Below are 22,829 nucleotides of genomic sequence, written 5' to 3'. Positions count from 1 at the left end.
TATTACTTTTAACTTTATTTTGTAAAAATTACGATCTCATTATTTTCTAGTATTCTTGGCTTAACAAAATACAGCAGTGGGTGTGCCTTTTAGCAGTTGAACAGACCACTTTTTACATTCCTTAGAAATAAGATATGGTTCAGTATTTTAAATCATAGCAACAGTTGATAAGAAAAACAGCAAAAAGGTAATCATTTCCATATGGAAAGAAAAGGAAGAAACCACTGGTAGATTTGGCAGAAAGGGCAAAATGTTCCTATTTGTTTGCCATTTTACATTTGTTAATACATTGCATGTGATGTGTTTTATTAAACTACACCATTCCCCTCAAACTCAGTTGCAAATTTCCAAATGTGTTCTGTCCTTCTGAATGAAACCAACATCTGTATGTGTCAGTTTCATCTAGGACAATATTTCCTTGGTGATAATTTTCTCAACTTAGTGAAATTTTGGTGAAAGCTCTTACCCCTTTTACTGAAAAGAATATAAACATCTTCCACACCAGCTAAATACCTGTAAGTAATTTTAAAGCACTGGTTGAATAAAATCAGTTTCTGCTCTGGCATTCTAAGATCTAAAAGAAAAACCCAATTTTCTGATGCCCAGAAAATTTAAGAACAGCAAACAAAGGAAACATTTGCTTATTTACTTTTGTATTTAAGCATGATATATATTTATTAACAAAGTCCTGACATTTATTTTTAAATAGCTGCTTAAAGTGGAAAATCTTACCGTTTTAGAATAAAATATTCAAAAATAGATGTTCACCCTGTAGCTTTTGACAACAGCTCCCTCTTATGGTTCAAAACATTCACTTCAAAGATGAATATATTTAAATACAGAATTGCAATTTCTTAGCTTAAAATTGTGCTATGAAAGTTTAGCTCATATTTAGTGAATGCTTTTTGGAATAAAGAGGGAAGTTTTCTTTTCTGATAGTTCTAGAGTTCTAACATTTCAGCAAAGTATTCCCAAAGTTCTTTAAAGAAGTACCAATATTTTTTCTTACAAAGGGAAATTTCAAGTAGATGTTTTCATTGAAAACATGAAAGGTTTTTCTCCTTTTCTGTGGCTATAGTATGAAGAAGGAATCAACATTCAACCTTGTTACATTAGCGGATAGGAATTTGAAAAACCTTACGGAGAAAGTAGTATTGCAAGTATTTTAGTCCAAAAATGACTTAAGGTCATTTTTCCCCTTTGTTCAAAATCCGAGGTTACAGTAACTAGCAATAACCTGTTCTAACAATGTGAAACTGTCCAAAAAATCCTCTTCTTCAATTCCGAATTTTGTGTACTGATGAATGTAGGCTCTGGTGAAAGAAACAGAAAATATGAAATAAAAATCTCAGGCAAACGAATAACTCAAAATCAAATAATAAATAGACCTTTCCTGGCTCATGAACATTTGAAGATGGCAGACTCTCTTAAAAGTCTTACCTTTGCTTCAGTGTTTACTCCAAAGGTTAGCAAACTCTCAGAGTTTGTGTCAAGCTCCCTGTCTATTTAGTGTCCAAGAGAGTGACAATAAGAAGCACATAGGAGGGGAATTCCCTGGTGGTCCCGTGGTTAGGACTTGGTGCTTTCACAGCCAGGGCCCGGATTCAATCCCTGGTCGGGGAACTAAGATCCTGCAAGCCGCTCGGCATGGCCAAAAAAAAAGAAGCAGCACATAGGAAAAAGAAGCATGTTCAGATTTGGCTGTCTACCCGGCACATATTCAACACCCTACAGGAGATGACTGTGTTCAATATAAACTCTTAAGAAGTGCCTGAAAAGTTTTATCTAAGGCGTGAAACTGTAGAAACGCACTGATCCAGTTCTAGGAATGAAGTGAAGCCTCCCAAGTGTTTTTCAGACAACACTTAATTTTCACTAGTGCCAGGTGATCCTCTTAATACCTCCAGTCCCCCAAAATGTTCTGAGGCAGGAGAAATCATGTTAAAAAGAATATCAAGGGCAGAGATGAACTAAATTGATGAAATAATAGCTGCTACCATTTAATGAGAGTGGGACGAGAACTATACGAACAAAGGACACAGAGTTCACAGTCCTGAGGAGCAGGGGTTTATGGAATGGCCATGTGCAGGATGGGGGGCCCTTGGGAATTCTAGCTAATCAAAGTACAGGCTTACCCAATCATTTGAGAAATTCTGCTTTAACATTAAGTAATTGTGGCAGAGGTCAGGGAACCGGATAACACATTTCTCAGTAATCAAGTAGACATTTCTTAGTACCAAGTGGAGTTGAACTTGCAATATTTCTTACTGAGCAAGATCAGGATCTCTTCCATTCTCAAGGATCTTATTTTGGCAAACTATCTTACTGTGCTTGCCTTATAGTGAAATTTCTACTTGACTTTCATTTCATTTAGAAACTACTCATTTAGGGACTTCCCTGGTGGCGCAGTGGATGAGACTCCATGCTCTCAAAGCAGGGGGCCTGGGTTCGATCCCTGGTCAGGGAACTAGATCCCACATGCATGCCGCAACTAAGAGTTCCCATGCCATAACTAAGGAGCCTGTGGACCTCAACTAAGGAGCTGGTGAGCCACAACTAAGAAGCCCACCTGCTGCAACTAAGGAGCCCACGTGCTACAACTAAGAAGCCAGCAAGCTGCAACTAAAGGAGGCCTGGAGTCACAACTAAGACCTGGTGCAACCAAATAAATAAATATTTTTAAAAAAGAAACTACTCGGGCTTCCCTGGTGGTGCAGTGGTTGAGAGTCTGCCTGCTGATGCAGGGGACACAGGTTCGTGCCCCTGTCCGGGAAGATCCCACATGCCACGGAGCGGCTAGGCCCGTGAGCCATGGCTGCTGAGCCTGCGCTCCCCAGCGGGAGAGGCCACAACAGTGAGAGGCCTGCGTACCACAAAAAAAAAAAAGAAACTACTCGTTTAGTCAACAACAACAATAATACTATGGAACAATTATTGAGCATTTACTAGTCACGCACTGTACTAGGTGTTTTTTACATTATCATCTCATTTAATCCTCACCACATATATCCTCTCTTTTGGATCCATTGTACAGAAAAGGAAATGAAACCTGAAGTAATGTGCCCAAAGTTTCATACCTACAAAGTACTTACTCCATGCTATAGATTGAATGTTTGTGTTCCCCCAAAATTCATATGTTGAAATCCTAACTCCCAAGGTGATGATATTAGGAGGTAAGGCCTTTGGGATGTGATTAGGTCATGACAGTGGAGCCCTCATGAATGGGATTAGAGGCCCATGAAAGCTCCTTTGCCCCTCTGCCATTTGAGGACACAGCAAAAAGACACCACCTATGAACCAGGAAGTTGGTCTTCACTGGACATTGAATCTGCCGGTACCTTGATCGTGGACATGCTAGCCTCGAGAAACACAAGAAATTTCTGTGGTTTATAAGCGACCCAGTCTATGCTATATTATAGCAGCCCAAACAGACTAAGACACTCCAGATCCTGCCTAGTGTTTTAACATTATATTATCTGCTTAAGGTTAGGAAAGGTTTGTAGATTTGTTTTTTACTTACTTTGAAGCAAACATATTCCATGCTTTGCCCACAATCATATCAAGTGGTTTTACTAAGAACTGGCTATTGCTGACCAACGCTGCAGACTTCTCATATTTGCTAAAGGCTCGCTGGGTTTTCCACACACTGAAAGCATGAACAGGCTCTAACCAGGAAGTATAGAGAGCTGGATCTTTAAATGTTCCTAGGGTAAAATAACAAGGCACTGTTTACATCATAAATCATCAGTTTTTGAAACAGATTAATAAACATATTTTCATATCCATTTCACCAGAAATCCTTTGTTTTGCTCTTTGAAACTAGCTTTATATTGCTTTTGGATAAATGATCCATATTCATCATAAAAAAAAAATTCACACCATTCAGAAAAGTATTTATTAAGAAGAAAATTTTAAAGTCAACTGAACAGCTGAAATGCTACCACCCAGAGACAGACTATGAACAGTCTCCTGACCCTCTTTTGTACTATAATTTTACATACATGCCCTATGTAATATGCATTTTTCATTCACCAATATGTTGTAAACCTCTTTTCTTTGTCAGTAAATATCACTCATATTTTAAAAAGCTTCTATGAATATACCATAATTTCTTTAACACATTTCCTACTGTTGGGCATTTAGGTCGTTCCCACATTTCTGTTAGTGTGAAAGATGTTGCAATGAATATCTTTGCAAGAACACCTCTGTGTACCTGCATCATTTGCTGTGGGTAAATTTTTGGAGGTTAGATTACTTTTATATCCTTTTATTAATTTTCTCATTTTAAAATCTAAAATGAAGAATATGAAGAAAGTACACCATCTGATTGACTTGATCTCTTTTCAATTATTACTCATTTTTTATTTAAGAGGTATTACAGGGATGAGATTGATTTTCTTTATATCACAGCTAGAAGCAGCCAATTGGATGCTGCTGGAATCATCAGACAAGGCTAATATAATCCCAGAGACTTGCCATAGAAACACGAAGAAAGCTAAGAAGAGTACTGCTCTTTCAACCTCCTGAAAGTGTTGTACCAACGCTTGTCACAGAGACCATTCGTTGTCCTGCGATCCCTGTTCTCCCCTTCTTCTTTAGTAACAGAACCACCACATTTTAAGTGGGCTCACAGCCACCCCTGCAGCTAGATGTGGCACATGACTCAGTCCCAGTCAAAGGGACATAAACACAAGTGTGGTGTGTGACCCTAGAGGACCAGGCCTGCCCTTCTTTGCTTATTCCTATGTGATTTTGTTTTTGTGGTACGCGGGCCTCTCACTGTTGTGGCCTCTCCCGTTGCGGAGCACAGGCTCTGGACGCGCAGGCTCAGCAGCCATGGCTCACGGGCCCAGCCGTTCCGCAGCATGTGGTATCTTCCCGGATCGGGGCACGAACCCGTGTCCCCTGCATCGGCAGGCGGACTCTCAACCACTGCGCCACCAGGGAAGCCCTTCCTATGTGATGTGATGGCTGAAGTTCAAACAGATGTCTTGCACTAAGGACAGAGCCACAAGGTGAGGACGACACATCACCCAGATTCGGGAAGAAAGAATTAAACTTGTCCTCTTGTTCACACCACATCTATTCTGGTATCCAGTCACACACTTACTGATACCATGGTTACATTTTGTTACTAAAATATGGAGTTATTATTTTCCTTTCTTTAAGAATAAATTCAGGGACTTCTTTTTTTTCTTTCTCTTTTCTTCTTCTTTTTTTTTTTTTTTACCATGCGTACCATGTACATGTGCAAAATGTACATCTTAATTTTCACCTTAACTTTGCTTACCCAGCTCCGCACTATGTACATCTTTCCCACGAAGGATGACCAAGTTAGCAATGGAAGTGTTAAAATGAAACTCCTTGTTGAGAGACATTTTACCAAGTGTAGGAAGTCCTGATAAAGGAGGCCGTACCTGCCAATCAATACCTACCAAAAGAAAAAAAAGATCAAGAGATTTTATAAATCGCCTTGAACAAGAAGAGAAAGATATATTATAGTGTGTGTATTTTATATAAATTTCCATTTGATAAGTAAAAGTTGTGGCAGGGTGGGGTTCTTCCAAAAATTTAAACATTCTTATCTCGTTGACCTAAAGTGATTCAAACTACTCAGTCCTGAGAAAGGCATGAAATATTCTTCATCGAATATTAAAGGACGGTGGTAGGTGCAAAGGATGCAATTCTACAAAAGTAACTTCTGACACACGTAACAATGTGGATCAATATCAGAAGCCTGATGCTAAGTGAAGCAAGCCTGACTGAAAAGATTACATCCTGTTTGATTCCATTTACAGGACGTTCTGGAAAAGGCAAAACCATAGGAATAAAATTCAGATCAATAGTTGCTAGGGGCTTGGAGTGGAGGAAAGAGACTGTCTACAGAGGGGTGTGAGGGAACTTTTTGGAACATGGAAATACTCTGTCTCAATTGTGGTGGTGGTTACACCGTTTAAGTGTGTCATAATTCATAGAACTATCCACCTATAAAGACTGAACTTCATTCTGTATGTCTCTATGAACAAATAAACAAAATACATAGAAAAATGTTAAGGGATGTAGAAACACAAAGCAAAAATAGGATTGAAAATTGAGGGCTTCCCTGGTGCTGCAGTGGTTGAGAATCCGCCTGCCAATGCAGGGGACACGGGTTCGAGCCCTGGTCCGGGAAGATCCCACATGCCACGGAGCAACTAAGCCCGTGCGCCACAACTACTGAGCCTGCGCTCTAGAGCCCGCAAGCCACAACGACTGAGCCCATGTGCCACACCTACTGAAGCCACCGCACCCAAAGCCTGTACTACACAGCAAGAGAAGCCACTGCAATGAGAAGCCTGCGCACAGCAACGAAGACCCAATGCAGCCAAAAATAAATAAATAAATTTATTTTTTCAAAATATACATGATCAAAAACAAAAATAGAGGGGACTTCCCTGGTGGCGCAGTGGTTAAGAATCTGCCTGCCAGTGCATGGGAAATGGGTTTGAACCCTGATCTGGGAGGATACCACATGCCGCGGAGCAACTGTGCCTGTGCACCACAACTACTGAAGCCCACGCACCTAGAGCCTGTGCTCCACAACAAGAGAAGCCACCGCAGTGAGAAGCCGGCGCACCGCAAGAAAGAGTAGCCCCTGCTCGCCACAACTAGAGCACACAGCAACGAAGACCGAATGCAGCCAAAAATAAATAAATAAAATAAATTTATTAAAACAAAAATAGGGACTTCCCTGGGGGTCCAGCAGTTAATACTCCACGCTTCCACTGCAGGGGGCACGTTTGATCCCTGGTCGGGGAACTAATATCCCACATGCTGCGCGGCACAGTCAATAAATAAATATAAATAAAATAAATAAATAAATCCCAGATGGGTTAAAATTTAAATATTAAATATAAAACTATGAAAATACTAGGAAATAATAGAGAATATTTTTATATCTTTGGGGTAGGCAAGGCTCAGGATCTATAAAGGAAGATTTACAGGTTAGCTCACATAAAAATGTAAAATTTCCATATAGTGAAAAATACCATACAAAAGACAAAAGTGATGGACAAAAATATTTACAATCCATGTAACAAAAAAGGGATATAAATCCACAATATTATATTTCCTTCCATCCAAGTCACCATTGATTAGAAAAAAAAACTGAATTAAATTATGCACTTAGATTATTAAAGTTTACACTTATTGAAGAGTTCTTTTGAGTAAATTAGGTTTATATTTTTAAAAATCATATATCATTCTTGAGCATATATAAAAATATATATGTAACAAAATAACTTGATTAAGGTTTTCCTAAAACTTTTTCACATTCAGTGACTTTATCACTCTTTGATTCAGCATTAATGATGCCTATGTGTTCTCACATTATTGTGCTCTGTGCCTTCAGAAAGTAGGTGGTGCGGCATTCCTTAAGGGAATCCATGAAAACACTAAGTCACTGGCTCTTAAACTGGCTTTGCAACCATGTAAAGCACATCTACCTTTGACTCCTGCTTAAGGAATGTTGCTAAACTTGTCTGTTTATCATGACGACTGCCTCTTCCCCACCCCAGCAGAAAACTAAAGGTTTACTTTCTGGAAAGGATATGACTGAGAGACTCTAGTCTGGAGAACACCAGGCAGAGGTAAGGGCAGGAAACATACCAAACCAGGAAAACCATGGCCCCTCCCTCCTCTTCCCCCAGATCACTGGGGCTTTGTGTAAACCCTCTGAGCAGAATATCCAACACAACAGACAGGCAAATAGAATATCCATAAGGACAAATGTACACTGGCTGGAGAGGGCAAAAAAAACTAGATTGAAGCAGGTCAGAAGGCTCTAGGGGAGATTTCTTAAAGAAGATGAAACTGATAGAATACTTGAATACAGGCAAACCTTGGATATTTTGCGTGCTTGGTTCCAACCACCGCAATAAAGTAAATTATCACAATAAAGTGAGTCACACAAATATTTTTGGCTTCCCAGTGCATATAAAAGTTATGTTTACACTATACTGTAGTCTATTAATTGTGCAATAGCATTATGTCTAAAAAGAAATGTACATACCTTAATTAAAAAATACTCTATGGCTAAAAAATGCTAACCATCATCTGAACTTTCAGCAATAGCAACTTTTTGCAATAGTAACATCAAAGATCACCGATCACAGATCACCGTAACAAATATAATAATAAGGAAAAAGTTTGAAATATTGCGAGATTACCAAAATGTGACACAGATACGTGAAGTGAGCAAATGTTGCTGGAAAAATGGCGCCAATAGATTTGCTCAATGCAGGGTTGCCACAGACCTTCAATTTGTTAAAGAACACAGTATCTGCAAAGTGCAATAAAACAAGGTATGCCTGTATATCAAGAAAAAATTTAGGTAAGTAGAGAAACAGGGTTGAATAATTGACAGGTACATAGAAAAACTAAGCAAACAAGAAAACAAGGTAATTATTAACTCCAAAGAAAACAAAAAAAATTATACAGGAAGGGAAAAGTAATCACAGGATATTTTGTTGCTCAGCTGTGAATAGCATTTACTTGGTTATGATCATGTAAAGCTGAGTATCGATTTAACCCAATGATGACACTTACTACCATATCAGAAGGATGAGCCTGTCTAGAGGGTGTTTTAGAGCTTAGGGGCCAGTGTTGGAAAAAAGCTAAATCCTAACCCTCCATGGTGGGAAGTAAATAGGTAATACCTAAATCACTGAAAAATCTGTAAATGGCAATAGATAAAAACAGTAAAAGAAACAGCACAAGAGTTTTGAAAAATGGTTACCTCTGGGAAGGAGACAATAGAAGAAGGTTATGGACTGAAAGTTTTAACAACCAGCTTCGTAGAATTACCTGACTCTTTAATCTATGTGCATATAATAAGTTAGGGCTCCTATATGGTAGAAAACTATGTAGCTACTAAAAAGAATAAGACATGTCTAAATGAATGAATTGGAATGAAGGCTACAAAATACTATGTCGAAAGACAGTTGCAGAACAAAAAATACATATAATGTGATGCTAGTTTTATTTTTTAAAGTGTGTTTATATACACCCTTAGAACTCTGAATCTCTAGTCCTCACATGAATAAATTGATCCAAACTAGAAAAAATAAATCAACTAATAAATTTTAAAAATAAGGTGTTGTAAATAAAACTTAAAAATAAATAAGTAAAATCCTACACCTGTTCCACCATGGTCTGTTGGGGGTGGGGTGTACTTAAAGAGCTATACCCGGGAAATCTCACCTGAGGAATGTAAATCCACACCTGCACCTGCTTTTAGATGACAAGATTCTGGACTTTAGGCTGATGTGCTAATGGAATGTGCTAATAGGCTGATGTGCTAACTCTGGGGGGGCTTGGGAAGGGTTAAGTACATTCTGCAAATGGGAGGACATGATTCATTAGGGGACAGAGGGCAGAGGATGGTAGCCAGCCTCCAAGATGAACTCCAGTGATCCTTGCCACCCGGTATCCAGGCCTTTGTGTGGTCCCCTCCCCATGGGATAGGGCTGACCTTAACAACCAAAAGGATGGTGCAAAATGATGCTATGTGACTTCCAAAGCTAGGTCATAAGAGACTTTGTAACTTCTGCCTTGCTCCCCCTTGGGCCACTCATTCCTCCTGTTGCTAGGACATGTAGAAACAGATACACTGCTGATGGTGATCTTAATGGGGTCAGTCTTCATATAGAGCATTCTGATACCATATGAAGAGTTTTCAAACTATATCCTTCAACCTGGTTAGTGACATAAATATATTTATTCATATGTTCATATTTATATGAAAACATTTAAGTGTTCAAAACTCTATAACTGTGAAAAAATGGTGACACTCTAAATTCCTATATGGGAAAATGACTAAACAAACTGTGGTTTATCGACCTAAGAGGGCTCAGAGCACCACGTCTTACAGTACCCTGAGGAACACTGTGTTCCTGGATAATAGGTATTGCCAGAAAAACGGGTCCTGTGGCCAAAAAGTTCAGGAAGCATTACTTAAGATGTGAACTTTCTACTTAGCTCCAAACCTCAGGCACTACGATCTAAAATCTGTAAGGTACTACAAGTAAATGTAGAGGAAATCTACTTTCATAGTATTGAAACCTAACTTACTGTAATTTGTGGTAAAATATATGCTCCCAAAATAGTACATGGTAGTGACTTCCAGTTAAATGTGACAGACTGAACATACCAGTTTACTCCCCAAATCTCACTAACAACACAGGGATTTTTTTTAAAAGGCATAAACAAGAAAAAATGGAAAGAATATAATGGCAACAAAAATTTGGAAGCTGGAAAGCAAATGAATTACTGGTTACTGACTTAGCAACCGGGGAAATCTGAAATTTCTGCCCACAGTGGAGGTCCTGGAAGCAGGCCAGGCGCTTCTAAAGGAGGATTAGTTAAAAATCTGTATGAGAAGCAGTGAGAGCCCCAGACCCTTCCCCACTCCTGCACTAGGGGGAGTGCCCCACCCTCCATCCGAGAAGAAGGTTTCTGCTCAGGAAAGGCTAAACCGGTGAGGCTCTGAAAATACAGCAGTAAACAAAACAAAAATCTCTGCCCTCATAAAGTTTACATTGTACTGAGATAAATGAAAGATCCACACTAGGGAATTCCAGAATGCTAGAGACAAAGAGAAAATCCTAAAAGATACAAGAGAAAATAAAACAGGGTTAGGAATCAGATTGAAGTGGGACTTCTCAGCAGTAACACTGGAAGCTGGAAGATATCAAGCAGTGCTTCCAAGACACTGAGTAAAAATGATTCCCAGCCTCGAATCCTATACCTGGCCAATCAAATATAAAAGTAGGATAATGACATTTGCAGCCTTAAAATTTTTACCTTCCCTGTACTCTTTCTTAGGAAGCTCCTGGAGGGTACTATCCATATGAGGGAATTAACCCAGAAAGAGGAAGATTTGAAATCTAGGAAATGGGCTAGAATAAAGAAGGAGGCAGAGATGCCAGTGCTGGCTGCTTATCAAACCTGGAGAGTAACCAGTGCAGACTGGAACAGGAGGGTGAAGTCCTCCAGAAGGGATATCTCCAAGCAGGTAATGGAAGTAATAAGATTACCTGATAGGTCTGAACATGCTGAGAAGGATTTCATTTTTATGGAACAGTTTAGGGGTAGATTTGTAATAGGTACAAAGAATACCGACCAAATAAATTTAACTATTGACTCTAGGAGGAAAAAATAAACTGTACACGAAATAAAATGTAATCTGTGTATACAGTACATGGCTCAACTATGAATAATATTTACATAGCAAAAATAACACAAACAATGAAAACTGATCTAACCCAAAAGTATGTTGTAACTAGATTGGGAGGAGGGAGGGAAAGGTGTGTGGGTGTGTATATAGGGGGTGTTAAGAAGATCCAGTTCTCAACTTCATGCTAGGAAGGCAACTGATAATATCTAAACCTGGAAAATAAAACAAATAGAGGAATATGCAAGATATTTAGAAATGTGGGGGCAAATTCCAGAAGAAACATCTCAAAACACTGAAAGCAGTTCTGCTGGGCTGCGGGGAAGTGTGGAATAGGCTGTTCTCTTCCTCATTATAAACCCATACTGGACAATTACTTGACTTTTTTTAAAAAATTGAGATGTAATTTACATACAACGCAATGGACAGATTTAAATAGACACTTAAGTGAGTTCTGACTACTTGATTAAAAAAAAAACTATGTTCATATATTACTTTGATAAAAATAAAATAAAATAAAAATAAATGTCACAATCATCTGAAATTTTTTTGAGAAATGAAACTGAAGTGATTAAGAAATCCTCCCAGGATGTTCTGGTGAGTTTTTTGCAGGAGCCTCCCTGGTCAGAAGAAGGCACCATTATTTCAACTGAATCAAGCCAGTTTATATTGAGAACTCCAGTACAGGCATTTTTCCCAGCTTGTGGGCTGCATATTTTTAAAATACCCTTTACCTTCTTCCATTTTCGCATTAGAAATGAGCATCTGTCTCAAATGCTTGAGGAGGCCAGCCCAAGTAAATGTGCTGTATGCCAGTGAATTCTCAGACATCTGAGGAATGTTACGAACACCCAGCATCTTGAATTCTGGATGGGGAACTAAATTCTCCATTAAGTCTCCTGCAAAGAAAAAAAATCTGAACTAAATTTTTAAATTCCACGTTGTTTCCACTGACTCATACACAACCATGATTTGATGGCTTGGGGGAACCAAATGTGTCTTCTCCTCCAAGGCCAAAATTGCTTAAATTTTAAAATATAAATACAATTTCAGAGACGATGTCTATTAAAGACCACATATTTGCTTGATTTTGGCACCTATTTTAGCATGAGTGAAAAAAACACACTTTGCCAAAAGGAAACGAGAATTTCTTTTTAGCTAAGAAACTGGAAATGTGAATGAAATATTTAGCTAAACCCCAGGAAAACAAAATAAGCATGAGACCTAATGTGCTTTTATTGTCATTCAGTGTTCACTAAATAGTCCCTTAGAAATTTTCCTAGATCTCTTATTTATTTTATCTGGTTAAATAATAATCAGAACCTCTTAACATCAAACTTTACTGGGAAAGAAGACAGGATTAGTAACTCCTGAACACAGGAATACACCTATTTTTAGAACCTTGTATTTGTAATGAAACAGAATTAAGGAGAAAGGCTAATTTGTTTTTCATTCAGAGCTTATTTTATATGCTTTTAAAATATTTTTATCTTTTTAATATGTCATATATTTTATGTATTTTATATATTTTTTATATATTTATAGAAAATACCTAGAGGAGAAAGAAAAGTCTTCTACCATAACATGAAATTTAAATTTTATAATAATGTTGAGTGCAAACTCCTATCCTACGTCCTAATGTTAAGAACAAATTTTGACACAAACATCTACAAAATGTTGCACAAATTGATCCTATGACTAATGGAGTTTCCTCTAAACATAAGACTCCTTTTCTGTAAAATACCTAGAGCTGAATTCTATTGCATAGCGTGCATAAACAAACAGCAGTCAGCAAATAATTCCTGAGGACTAACGCACAAATTAATTGTTAAAATCTGCTTTCCCCCCCAGCTTTCTTGTTTACCTACTCTCATCTCAACCATTCTTGACTTTGTCAAACCCTGTTATGGACTGACAGTTTGTGTCCCCCAAAATTCATATACTGAAATCCTTACCACCCAAGTGATGGCATCAGGAGGAGGTGGGGCCTTTGGGAGATGAGGTCTCTATAAAAGAGACCCCAGAGAGGTCTCTTGTCCCTTGTGCCAGGTGAGAACACAGTGAGAAGATGGCCATCTGTGAACCCGGAAGCGGGCCCTCACCAAGCACTGAGTCTACTAGTGCCTTGATCTTGGACTTTCCAGCCTCCAGAACTGTGAGAAGTAAACTTGTGTTGTTTATAAGCTGGTCAGTCTATGGAATTCTTGTTATAGCATATTCCTACACAGCTTGCGGGATCTTACTTCCCCAACCAGGGATTGAACCCGGGCCATGGCAGTGAAAGTGCCGAGTCCTAACCACTGGACCACCAGGCAATTCCCTGGACCTAAGTTTTTTTTTTAATTTATTTATTTTATTTATTTATTTTTGGCTGTGTTGGGTCTTCGCTGCTGCCCTAGTTGCGGTGAGCGGGGGCTGCTCTTCGTTGCGGTGCGCGGGCCTCTCACTGTGGTGGCTTCTCTCGTTGCGGAGCACGGGCTCTAGGCACACGGGTTTCAGTAGTTGTGGCACGTGGGTCAGTAGTTGTGGCACACGGGCTTAGTCGCTCCGTGGCATGTGGGATCTTCCCAGACCAGGGCTCGAACCCGTGTCCCCTGCATTGGCAGGCAGATTCCCAACAACTGCGCCACCAGGGAAACCCCTGGACCTAAGTTTTTAAAACTGAGCAATTGAAGGATCGAGGAGGAAACAGGCTTCTTCTGGGGGAAAGCTAAGAGATCTATTTTAGACACATTATGTTTGGGACGACCATGAAATGTGTACACATAGATGTTGGGAAGGCTGCTGGATATAGAAATCTAGAGCTTAGGGAATTGGTCAGAGTTGAGAGAAACTGGCCAGCTGGAGAATACAAATGGTGTTGAAAGCCATGGGACTGGGTCAGTCACCTTCGGAGAGGGATCAAGACCAGCATTTAGAGCTTAGGAAAAGGAGGAGCCAAAGAAGGAGGAAGAAAACGGGAATAAAAGGAGTAGTCGTTGAGATAAGGAGGGAAATCAGGAGAGGGGCTGTCACAAAAGACGAAGAGGAGACTCGGAAGACAAGGCATCGGCCATTCCAAATTCTGAGATAAAATAAGGACCGTGAACGGTCCAGTGAATTTGACAGTGTGAACATGCTTGTGACCTATTAAGAAAAGCAGTTTTAGAAAAGTGATGGAAGAGAAACTAGATCAGAGTGGGTTGAAGAGTGAATAGATGGTGTAGAAATGAGGACAGGGAGAATGGAGGCCCCTTTGAGGACAGTTGTTCTAAAGAATGACAGATAAGTGGGGAAATCACGAGAGGTGATGTCAAGGGAGGGCTTCTTCGGTGTGAAAGATGCCAGAGAGCCGTTGTAAAGGCAGTGACCCAGGAAAGAGGGTTAATGACGTGAGGATGAGAGATGAGTGAGGAATTAAGTCCCTGAGAAGAGAGAGGGAATGGGACCCAGAATCCAAGCGAGAGGCTGGCCTTTGATAGAAGCAGGATACTTCTCCCACCGTGACACAAGGTGAAGGGCAAATGTGGACCCAGTGCCCTCTAGTTTGTACATGGTAGTGGGAGTCAAGAGAGCTCCCATGGAACTGATGGCTTGGATTTTCTGAGGGCAGTTCACAGAGTTCATCACCATCTCCCCAAGGAACAACTGGACCAGCCTGCAGACTCCACCTCCAGCCAGCTCTCCACAGGCAATGGAGTTTTCAAAAATAAAGGTGATTATGCCAACGACCTCCTTAAAATCCTTCAGTGGCTTTCCCCTGCTCTGAGATTAATGAGGAGGCCTTTAAATGGCTTACAAGGACCTGCAAGGTCGGCCCCTGCTCACCGCTCTAGCCTCAGGTTTCAATCATCCCCCACACCATTCTCTGTGCTCCAGTGACACTGGATTTCTCTCTTCCGAAAGGGCCATGCTTCCTTCTGCCGTAGGGTCTTTGCACATGCTATTCCCCCAACATGCTACTCCCTTCTCCCTCCCTTTGCTTAGTCAACTCCAAGTCTTCATCCAGCTTTTTGCTCAAGTGTTACTTCCTCAGGGCAGCCTTCTTTTGCCTCGTCAGCCTAAGTCTGGTTCCTTCATGACCCATTCTCTTGGATCTGTATTCCTTTCCTTCAGAGCATTTAACTCAGTTTTTAATTATATGTTCTTAGTGTAATTATTTGTTTAATATGAACACAATGTCTGCATTGGTTCCCCACTGGATCCCCAACATGTAGCATAGTGCCTGGCACATAGCAGGAAGCCAATAAATACTGGTTGAGTGAACAGATGTGCAATATGGTAAGTACTGTGGAATGCAGAGACATGAACAAGACACATGTCCCCAGGGAAGCTGCAAATTAGTAGGGACTATAAAACATGCATATGACAGATCCTCTAAGGAAACACATGGTGCAGCATCTGGGAAGGGGCCAGAGGGAGACTTACGTTTGATTGCATATTCTTTTGTACTCCTTGAATAAATGTGTGTGTGTTACTTTTAAAGATAAGCAAACACACTTAAAGAAATAATAAAGGCAAAAAACATTCAGTGACATAAAAGAGATACAGAATGCCACAGGAGTTCAGAGAAAAAGGGTTACTTTAGGTAAAGGTCTCAGCAGGAAAGCTTTATGGAAAATTTATCCCTTGAATTGGACCCTACAGGAAGAGTAAGGTTTCAGTAGAGGTGACGAAGGGAAGGAGGAAGTGATTTCTAAGAAGAAGGAACACTGAGCAAAGGGACCAAGGCAGGGAAGTACCAGACTGAAGAAAAAAGTGGAGACAGGATGAAAAGTAGGCGGGGAAATCTATACAGAGGCAGCAGAAGGCGATGAAAACGGGAAGTTAGGATTCAGGGCATAAGGAATTAGGACAAATCTGGCAGGTAATGCATGAGCCATAGAATGAGGGTTAAGTAAAGTACAGGATTAGATCTGTGCCCTGGGGAGGCTCATTTGGGGCCAGTGTGCAAGATGGATTGACTGCAGGGGGAAGGAGCAGGCAACAGGAAGGAAAGCAGGAATAGGACCACCTTAAGCCAGGAATGTCCACGTAGATGTGAGCTTCGGTTTTCATGAAAAAAAAAGGAGAGAAAGGGAGAGAAGAATAAAGAGAACGTTGTATTCAGGGGGAGTATGCAATATTAGTTGAGAGATACTGACCAAGTGAACCAATATCAGAGAGAGGGAAGTAGGGAAGAGTGCAGACAGCTGGCAGAGATGGCACCAACGGGTCTGAGCATACTGATGAGATACGAGGACAGTGGGAGAGATCCAGGTGACAGGAATTGAGGAAGAGGGGGCTGGGGAGTGAAGACAGGGAAAAAAATGATGAATCCATTCAGAATGTGCTAAATCTGACGAAGCAGATGGCAACTAAGAAAACTGGGATAGGCAACTATTTGGGAAAGAGAGTAGGACTGGGGGTATAGATTACGGAGCCCTTTGCATCTAGATGATTTGAACTGATAAAGCACCACTTGACAAATAACCTGACAAAAGAATCACTTCTTAGGGCTTCCCTGTTGGTGCAGTGGTTGGGAGTCCGCGTGCCGATGCAGGGGACACGGGTTCGTGCCCCGGTCCGGGAAGATCCCACATGCCGCGGAGCGGCTGGGCCCGTGAGCCATGGCCGCTGAGCCTGCGTGTCCGGAGCCTGTGCTCCACAACGGGAGAGGCCACAACAGTGAGAGGCCCGCGTACTGCAAAAAAAAAAAAAAAAAAAATCACTTCTTTACGGAGTGATGAAAATGATGGTTGTGCAACTTTGTGAATATGCTAGAAAACACTGAATTGTACACTTTAGATGGGTGAGTTGTATGGTATGTGAATTATATCTCAAAGTTATTTTTAAAGAACAAAAAAAGGGGGATTTCCCTGGCGGTCCAGTGGTTAAGACTTTGCCCTCCAATGCAGGGGGTATGGATTTGATTCCTGGTTGGGGAGCTAAGATCCCAGATGCCTCACAGCCAAAAAACCAAAACATAAAACAGAAGCCATATTGAAACAAATTCAATAAAGCTAAGCTGCTCTTTGGGAAGGTTTTCGAAATGAGGGAGACCTGAGTAAATCTTTAGGCGGAGAGGAGGAGCCATAGAAGAACAACTTTCAGACTTTGAGAACATCAGACTTCTCTACAAATAACACACAGGAGGACAAATACCTAGTGGATTTCTTCTGTAGTGAAATGAGCCTTCCCCAGAGTAAGTAGGCTGGAACACACTTCCCAGCTGATGTGCGAGGACTTGATTTATATCACGGAAGGAGATCTGCTTGATATTCATCAGTTTCGCACAGATCTTATGAACAGCATCATTCTCATGAACAAGGAGGGCATCTGAAGATCGGTACAAGTGAGAAAGTGTCAAAATGGAGTTGTAGTTCTGAACAATAACCTGGAGGAAAAAAAGGTCAAAGATAAGAAAGGCAGGAGAGTACAGTGGTTAAGAGGGTAGACTCTAAGGGCATCCTGCCTAGGTTCAAATCCTGGCTCTTTCACTTTCTAGCTATAAGGTCTTTGACAAGTTATTTAATCTCTCTATGCCTCAGTTTCCTCGTTTGTAAAATGGGGAAAATAATTATACCAGCCTCCTAGAGTTGTAAAGATTAATGATAGAATGCAAGTAAAGCACTTAAGAACAGTGCCCTGTGTAGAGTAAGGGCTCAATAAATGATAACTATTACTATCACACTTTCTTCCTACATCATTTCCTATACTGACTTATTTCACCTCTGTTTTATTATTTCTCCTACTAGGGTGATCAATAGGAAATTGGCCTATACAGAAATTTCCTTTCAATGGAAAGAAATGAAAATTCTTTGAAGGTTGGCAACGGCACGATGAGGCCAAGGTCCCTGCTTTACATGCTGTAGCCAGAGGGACTGAACCAGGAATGGGTTTCTGAGAGAAGATGCACAATTGTCTTCTTCGGAATTTTTATGAATAAGGACACCTCATTTATTTGGCAAAGTTAAATGAATTGTACATTAAAGTACCATATTGTATAATCATTCCTTACACAGTAACTTAACATTTCCAAAGAAAGGGTAAGATCAATCTTTTACCTACATTTAACTGCAAAGAATACAAAATATTAATTTTTCAATTGACATGTTCATACCTCACCAGTTCCATAAGGCCATATAATCTGATTCATTTTCAAAGAGTTTGAGTACTGATCTTGTAAGTTCTGTGTAATGAAGGCTCCTAGCCCTGATCCTGTGCCTCCGGCCATACTCATTATGATGAAAAAACCATTCAGAGAATCACATTTCTCCACTTCCTTCTGGATTAGGTTCATTATAGATTCTTCATGCCTAGGTCCATGAACAGAGTATCTATGCAATGCAAAAGAAACAAACACCTTTCAATTTAACCAGAGATGGAATGCAGAGAAAGATATAGGATAGCAAAGGCTTTTGAAACCTATGGAAGTGAACTAACTCCTTTTTTTTTTATTGCGGTTCGCGGGCCTCTCCCTGTTGCGGCCTCTCCCGTTGCGGAGCACAGGTTCCGGACGCGCAGGCTCAGTGGCCATGGCTCACGGGCCCAGCCGCTCCGCGGCATGTGGGATCTTCCTGGACCGGGGCACGAACCCGTGTGTCCGGCATCAACAGGCGGACTCTCAACCACTGCGCCACCAGGGAAGCCCGTGAACTAACTCTTAAGAAAGGTACAGGTACCTGATTGACGAAATTTAAGATACATAAGTTAAATTTTTTTTTTTTTCGGTATGCGGGCCTCTCACTGTTGTGGCCTCTCCCGTTGCGGAGCACAGGCTCCAGACGTGCAGACTCAGCGGCCATGGCTCATGGGCCCAACCGCTCCGCAGCATGTGGAATCTTCCCAGACGGAGGCACGAACCCGTGTCCCCTGCATTGGCAGGCGGACTCTCAACCACTGTGCCACCAGGGAAGCCCAAGTTAAATATTTTCAACAGGAGAATAGGACTGCTAGGAGAGTAAATTTACTGAGAGTAGAAAATTCTCTTTTATAGTCCATTCCTTTGGCTGGAGACTTCAATTACCAGGTAGTTCTGCAAGTTTATGGTACAACATAATATTCAGTATTCATAACAATACTCCTAAAGCAGTGGTTCTAACTTTGCTGCACATTAGAATCACCTAGGGAAGCTTTGAAAAATCCCAACATTCAGACTTCATCCCAAACCAATTAAGGCAGAATTTCTGGAAGTGAACCCTAGGCATTGGAATTTTCCAAAGAACCCTAGGCAATACTACGGCCTTGGCATATTTCCTATTAACTGGAACACCTGCCAGACAAAGATATTGTATTGACGATAAGTTAGCTGGCAGAACAACAGTGAAGAAGTGGAAAATGTTGCTGCAAGAGATCCTTGGTTTCATCATTACTTGAACCTGAAGCATAGACATACACGAGACAGAATGAGCGTCTTCTGGGTGAAGTCACACGCTACATTTTAAAACAGCAATTTCAAAACTATGTGTTTGGTGTATCAACTGTGCAGTTGTAACTATACTATTAATCAACTATGCAGCTGTATCTAAACTGAAAATCATGAGGAATTATTCTTACCCATATGCCCAGTTGTTTCCAGAACCTTGTTTTTGACAGAAGCATGAATGCTGGCCATATTTCCATCGGCCAGAATGGGCAGCCTTTGACAGTGTTTGATTGATAACTTTAGGTTCCATGTCAACAAGTACAGCACGAGCAATTGGAACTAGAGAGGGAAAAAAAAATCAAAAGAAAAATATTGCACATGGCTTATTTGGGTTAACTCAGAGCATAAACTTCTAGGTCCGAAAAAAAAAAAAATCAAAGATTGAGGATAGGAAGAACTTTCCTTCTGCTTAGAAATTCAGGTGGGCAGCAACAGGTATATGCAGATGTGTCATAATGCCTAGCATTGTGCTAGGCAGGTTGAATAAACATGGGCTAAAATGATGACTGGGTCAAGTCTACAAACATCTGTTGAGTGCTTACAATGTGCTATGTACTGTGCTGGGAACACAGAGATAAAGACAACATCAATCCAGCCCTAGGAGGACCAGTGGGAGAGATAAAACACATCAACACTTAATCACAGTATGACGTGATATGACCCACAGCAAATCCACACTAACAGAGTAGTATTTTTATTCAGAGGTATAAAAATACCAAGGGCACAAAAAGCATCTCAGGATTATTGAAGCAGAAGATGGAGAAAGAGGGGGTGTAAGAAGTGATGGATGGGGAGAGAAAGCAGGCAGGGCTCAGATCTTGGAAGTCCTTGTATGCAATGCTAAAAACCTTGAAATTTACTTTTTAGGCAACGAGAAACCACTGAAAATGTTCAAGCAGGGGAGGAATAGTCAGATGTCTTTTTTAATACAGTAGTGTGGAGGACAGATGTGATAAACACAAGAGACCAGGCAGGAAAACTCAGGAGGATTGTCTTGAAACAGTCCAGGTGAGAAAGGACAAGAGCCAGAACTAAGGCAACGACAGTGAAGATGGAAAAGGGAGAAGAGTTTCAAGAGATGTGTAGGAGGTACACTGAGCAGATCTTGATGTTTGATGGTATGTGGGCAGTCAGAGCAAAGTTTTAAAGGAAAAATAATGAATGCCCTCGGGTATGGAGATGTTGAGTCTGAGGGACACATGAGAGACGCAGGTGATGTTCACTAATCGGTCTGCAGCTTGGAAGAGATGCTAGGCTAGAGATTTTGAGAGTCACTAGTAAAAAAGATGTAGCAAAATTTGTGAGTCACTGAAATTGCCCAGAGAGAACTATACAAGTGAGGACAGAAGAGAGGGTGAGACGCAACCACTGGAGAAGAAAAGTTCAGAGCCTAAGCAGAAGGAGTTTCAAGGAGGGAGTTTTATAGTTAATGTTATCAAATCCGGTAGAGAAGTTAAGTGAATTAAGAAAAGAAAAACAGTTACTGGCTCTAGGAATTAGGAGATCATTGGGAATTTTTCATAGAACAGCTTCAGTGGTATTGTAGATCAGAAGTAGGATTACAGTTGGTTAAAGAGGGTTCTCCTTTGAGAATCTTAGATGAGAAGGCAAAGAGATGAGGAAGGAAAAAAGCTATAGTCAAGAGCTAAGTTTTGTTTGTTTGGTTGGTTTTAGATTGGCATGATCTGAGCACGCTCATGTGCTGAGGAGAAGATGTCACTGGAGAGGCAAACGTTAACATAGAAACAAAGGGCTGAGAGCAAAGTCATTCTGTAGTAAGATGGAAGGGGATGGGGTTCAGACACCATGTGGAGGGCCTGGCCTTGAAGAGGCTGGTTATGTCAGAGTAAAGGAGAGGTCTGTGGACCACACATACCTCCATTTTCCTCCTCACTGAAGAATCTTTCTTTGCAAGATGCTTGATATGCCTCATTCTCCCTTTTAGAGCAGAGTCCCTGGGAACAGTGTGAGTCACTAAATAAAGCATCAAACACTTCAAAACCAATCTGATTGCCACATTGACCAAGCTGCACTGTTACTATTGACATGCTGAGACACAAACCAGGCTTACTCCCTCAAAACAGTGAGCAACCTGTAATAGAAAAAATAGTCTTTGAGAGCCACTACATTACCAATAAAGAACAAATAAAATGCCATATATGTGAATATACATCACTAAAAATATAATTTGTAAGTACTATATATGTCTATGGTGTTATAGACACAATAGCTACGTTGTCTAAGGAGCCAATCATTCAAGGAAGTTGGTTTCGGGAATCAGGATTACTGTACCCAAAACCATTCATACACAGCTCAGTAGTTTCCAAAATCTCATTTGTAATCGCTGTCTTCCTAAGCATGCATTTAAAACAAACAAAACAAAACAGATTCTGGTTAAAGGAATTCGTAGTGTACACTTCACACCACAGGGACAGAGGGAATGCAGAAGTGAGCTCAACAGTAGCACATTTAATTAACATTAATTTTCTCTCTTCAAAATAATGACTTTCTCCACCAATCGCCTTTCTGTTCTGGTAACTACAGTAACACAAGAAAGTCTTTGTATTTAGCTCAGATAGGACAGCAAGGAAGACGAAGCTTGGGGGAAAAAAGACCAGATGAAATATTAGAGGAAGTATCCACTACTTTTAACACTGAAAAGAGACAATTTTTGGTAACGACCTCACACCGGGTCTGTGCAGCACTGGAAAGAGCCGTGGCTTGTAAGCCAGACTCTTTACTTAACAATTATCAAACAACCTTGCAAAAACAGGTATCGTTATTTTCAATTTACAGAGAAGGAAACTGAGGCTCTGAAAGGTTATGCGACTTTCGCAAGACCACTGCACTAGTAAATAGCAAAGCCAAGTTCTCCCTTTCTACACCGCCTCAGGAGTTCCCCATTAACCCCACTCACTGACAGCCCCAGGATCAGCCGTTTCTGTCCGGTTCAAACTTCAGAGTGGCAACCTTCTCATTATGCGCATGCTCACTTTCAATACCAAAAAAATTACAGAGAACGAATGCGCATGTTCCAAAGACGACGAGATTTGTTGTGGGTTTTTTTTATTTTTTCCTATTCCGAAAGGTTAATTACGCATGTTCAGTTTCAATTTATCAACTTCAGATATGGTACGCATGCTCACCGTCCATCAGAAGCTTTAGCTGACGATGCGCATGCTCTGGCTTCCGAGCGAGGCTTCGGCTGGGCTTCTGCGCATGTTTCTGCCA

General features: G+C 40.7%; 1 protein-coding gene across 2 annotated transcripts; it reads right to left on the bottom strand.

The window, feature by feature from the left end:
- Positions 1-22,650, bottom strand: TUBD1 (tubulin delta 1). 2 transcript variants are annotated; one of them, XM_082603208.1, is made up of 9 exons: positions 22,516-22,650; positions 21,475-21,690; positions 19,730-19,877; positions 18,294-18,510; positions 17,336-17,567; positions 11,947-12,111; positions 5,291-5,431; positions 3,521-3,704; positions 1-1,313 (listed from the first exon to the last, which is right to left on the bottom strand). In XM_082603208.1, exons 2-9 carry the CDS (start codon positions 21,644-21,646, stop codon positions 1,205-1,207), a joined length of 1,368 nt encoding a protein of 455 aa, XP_082459334.1. In that variant the 5' UTR covers positions 21,647-21,690; positions 22,516-22,650; the 3' UTR covers positions 1-1,204. The 2 variants fall into 2 exon arrangements, with proteins under 2 accessions (XP_082459334.1, XP_082459335.1); XM_082603209.1 differs by lacking the exon at positions 11,947-12,111 and having other exon boundaries at positions 22,516-22,648.
- Between the last annotated feature and the right edge of the window lie 179 nt (positions 22,651-22,829).

Source organism: Mesoplodon mirus (genome assembly GCF_964341445.2).
Source record: "Mesoplodon mirus genome assembly, chromosome: 18".
Lineage (NCBI taxonomy): Eukaryota > Metazoa > Chordata > Mammalia > Artiodactyla > Ziphiidae > Mesoplodon > Mesoplodon mirus.
The sequence above is the reverse complement of the archived record's forward strand: the minus strand, read 5'-3'. Positions and strand labels throughout refer to the sequence as shown.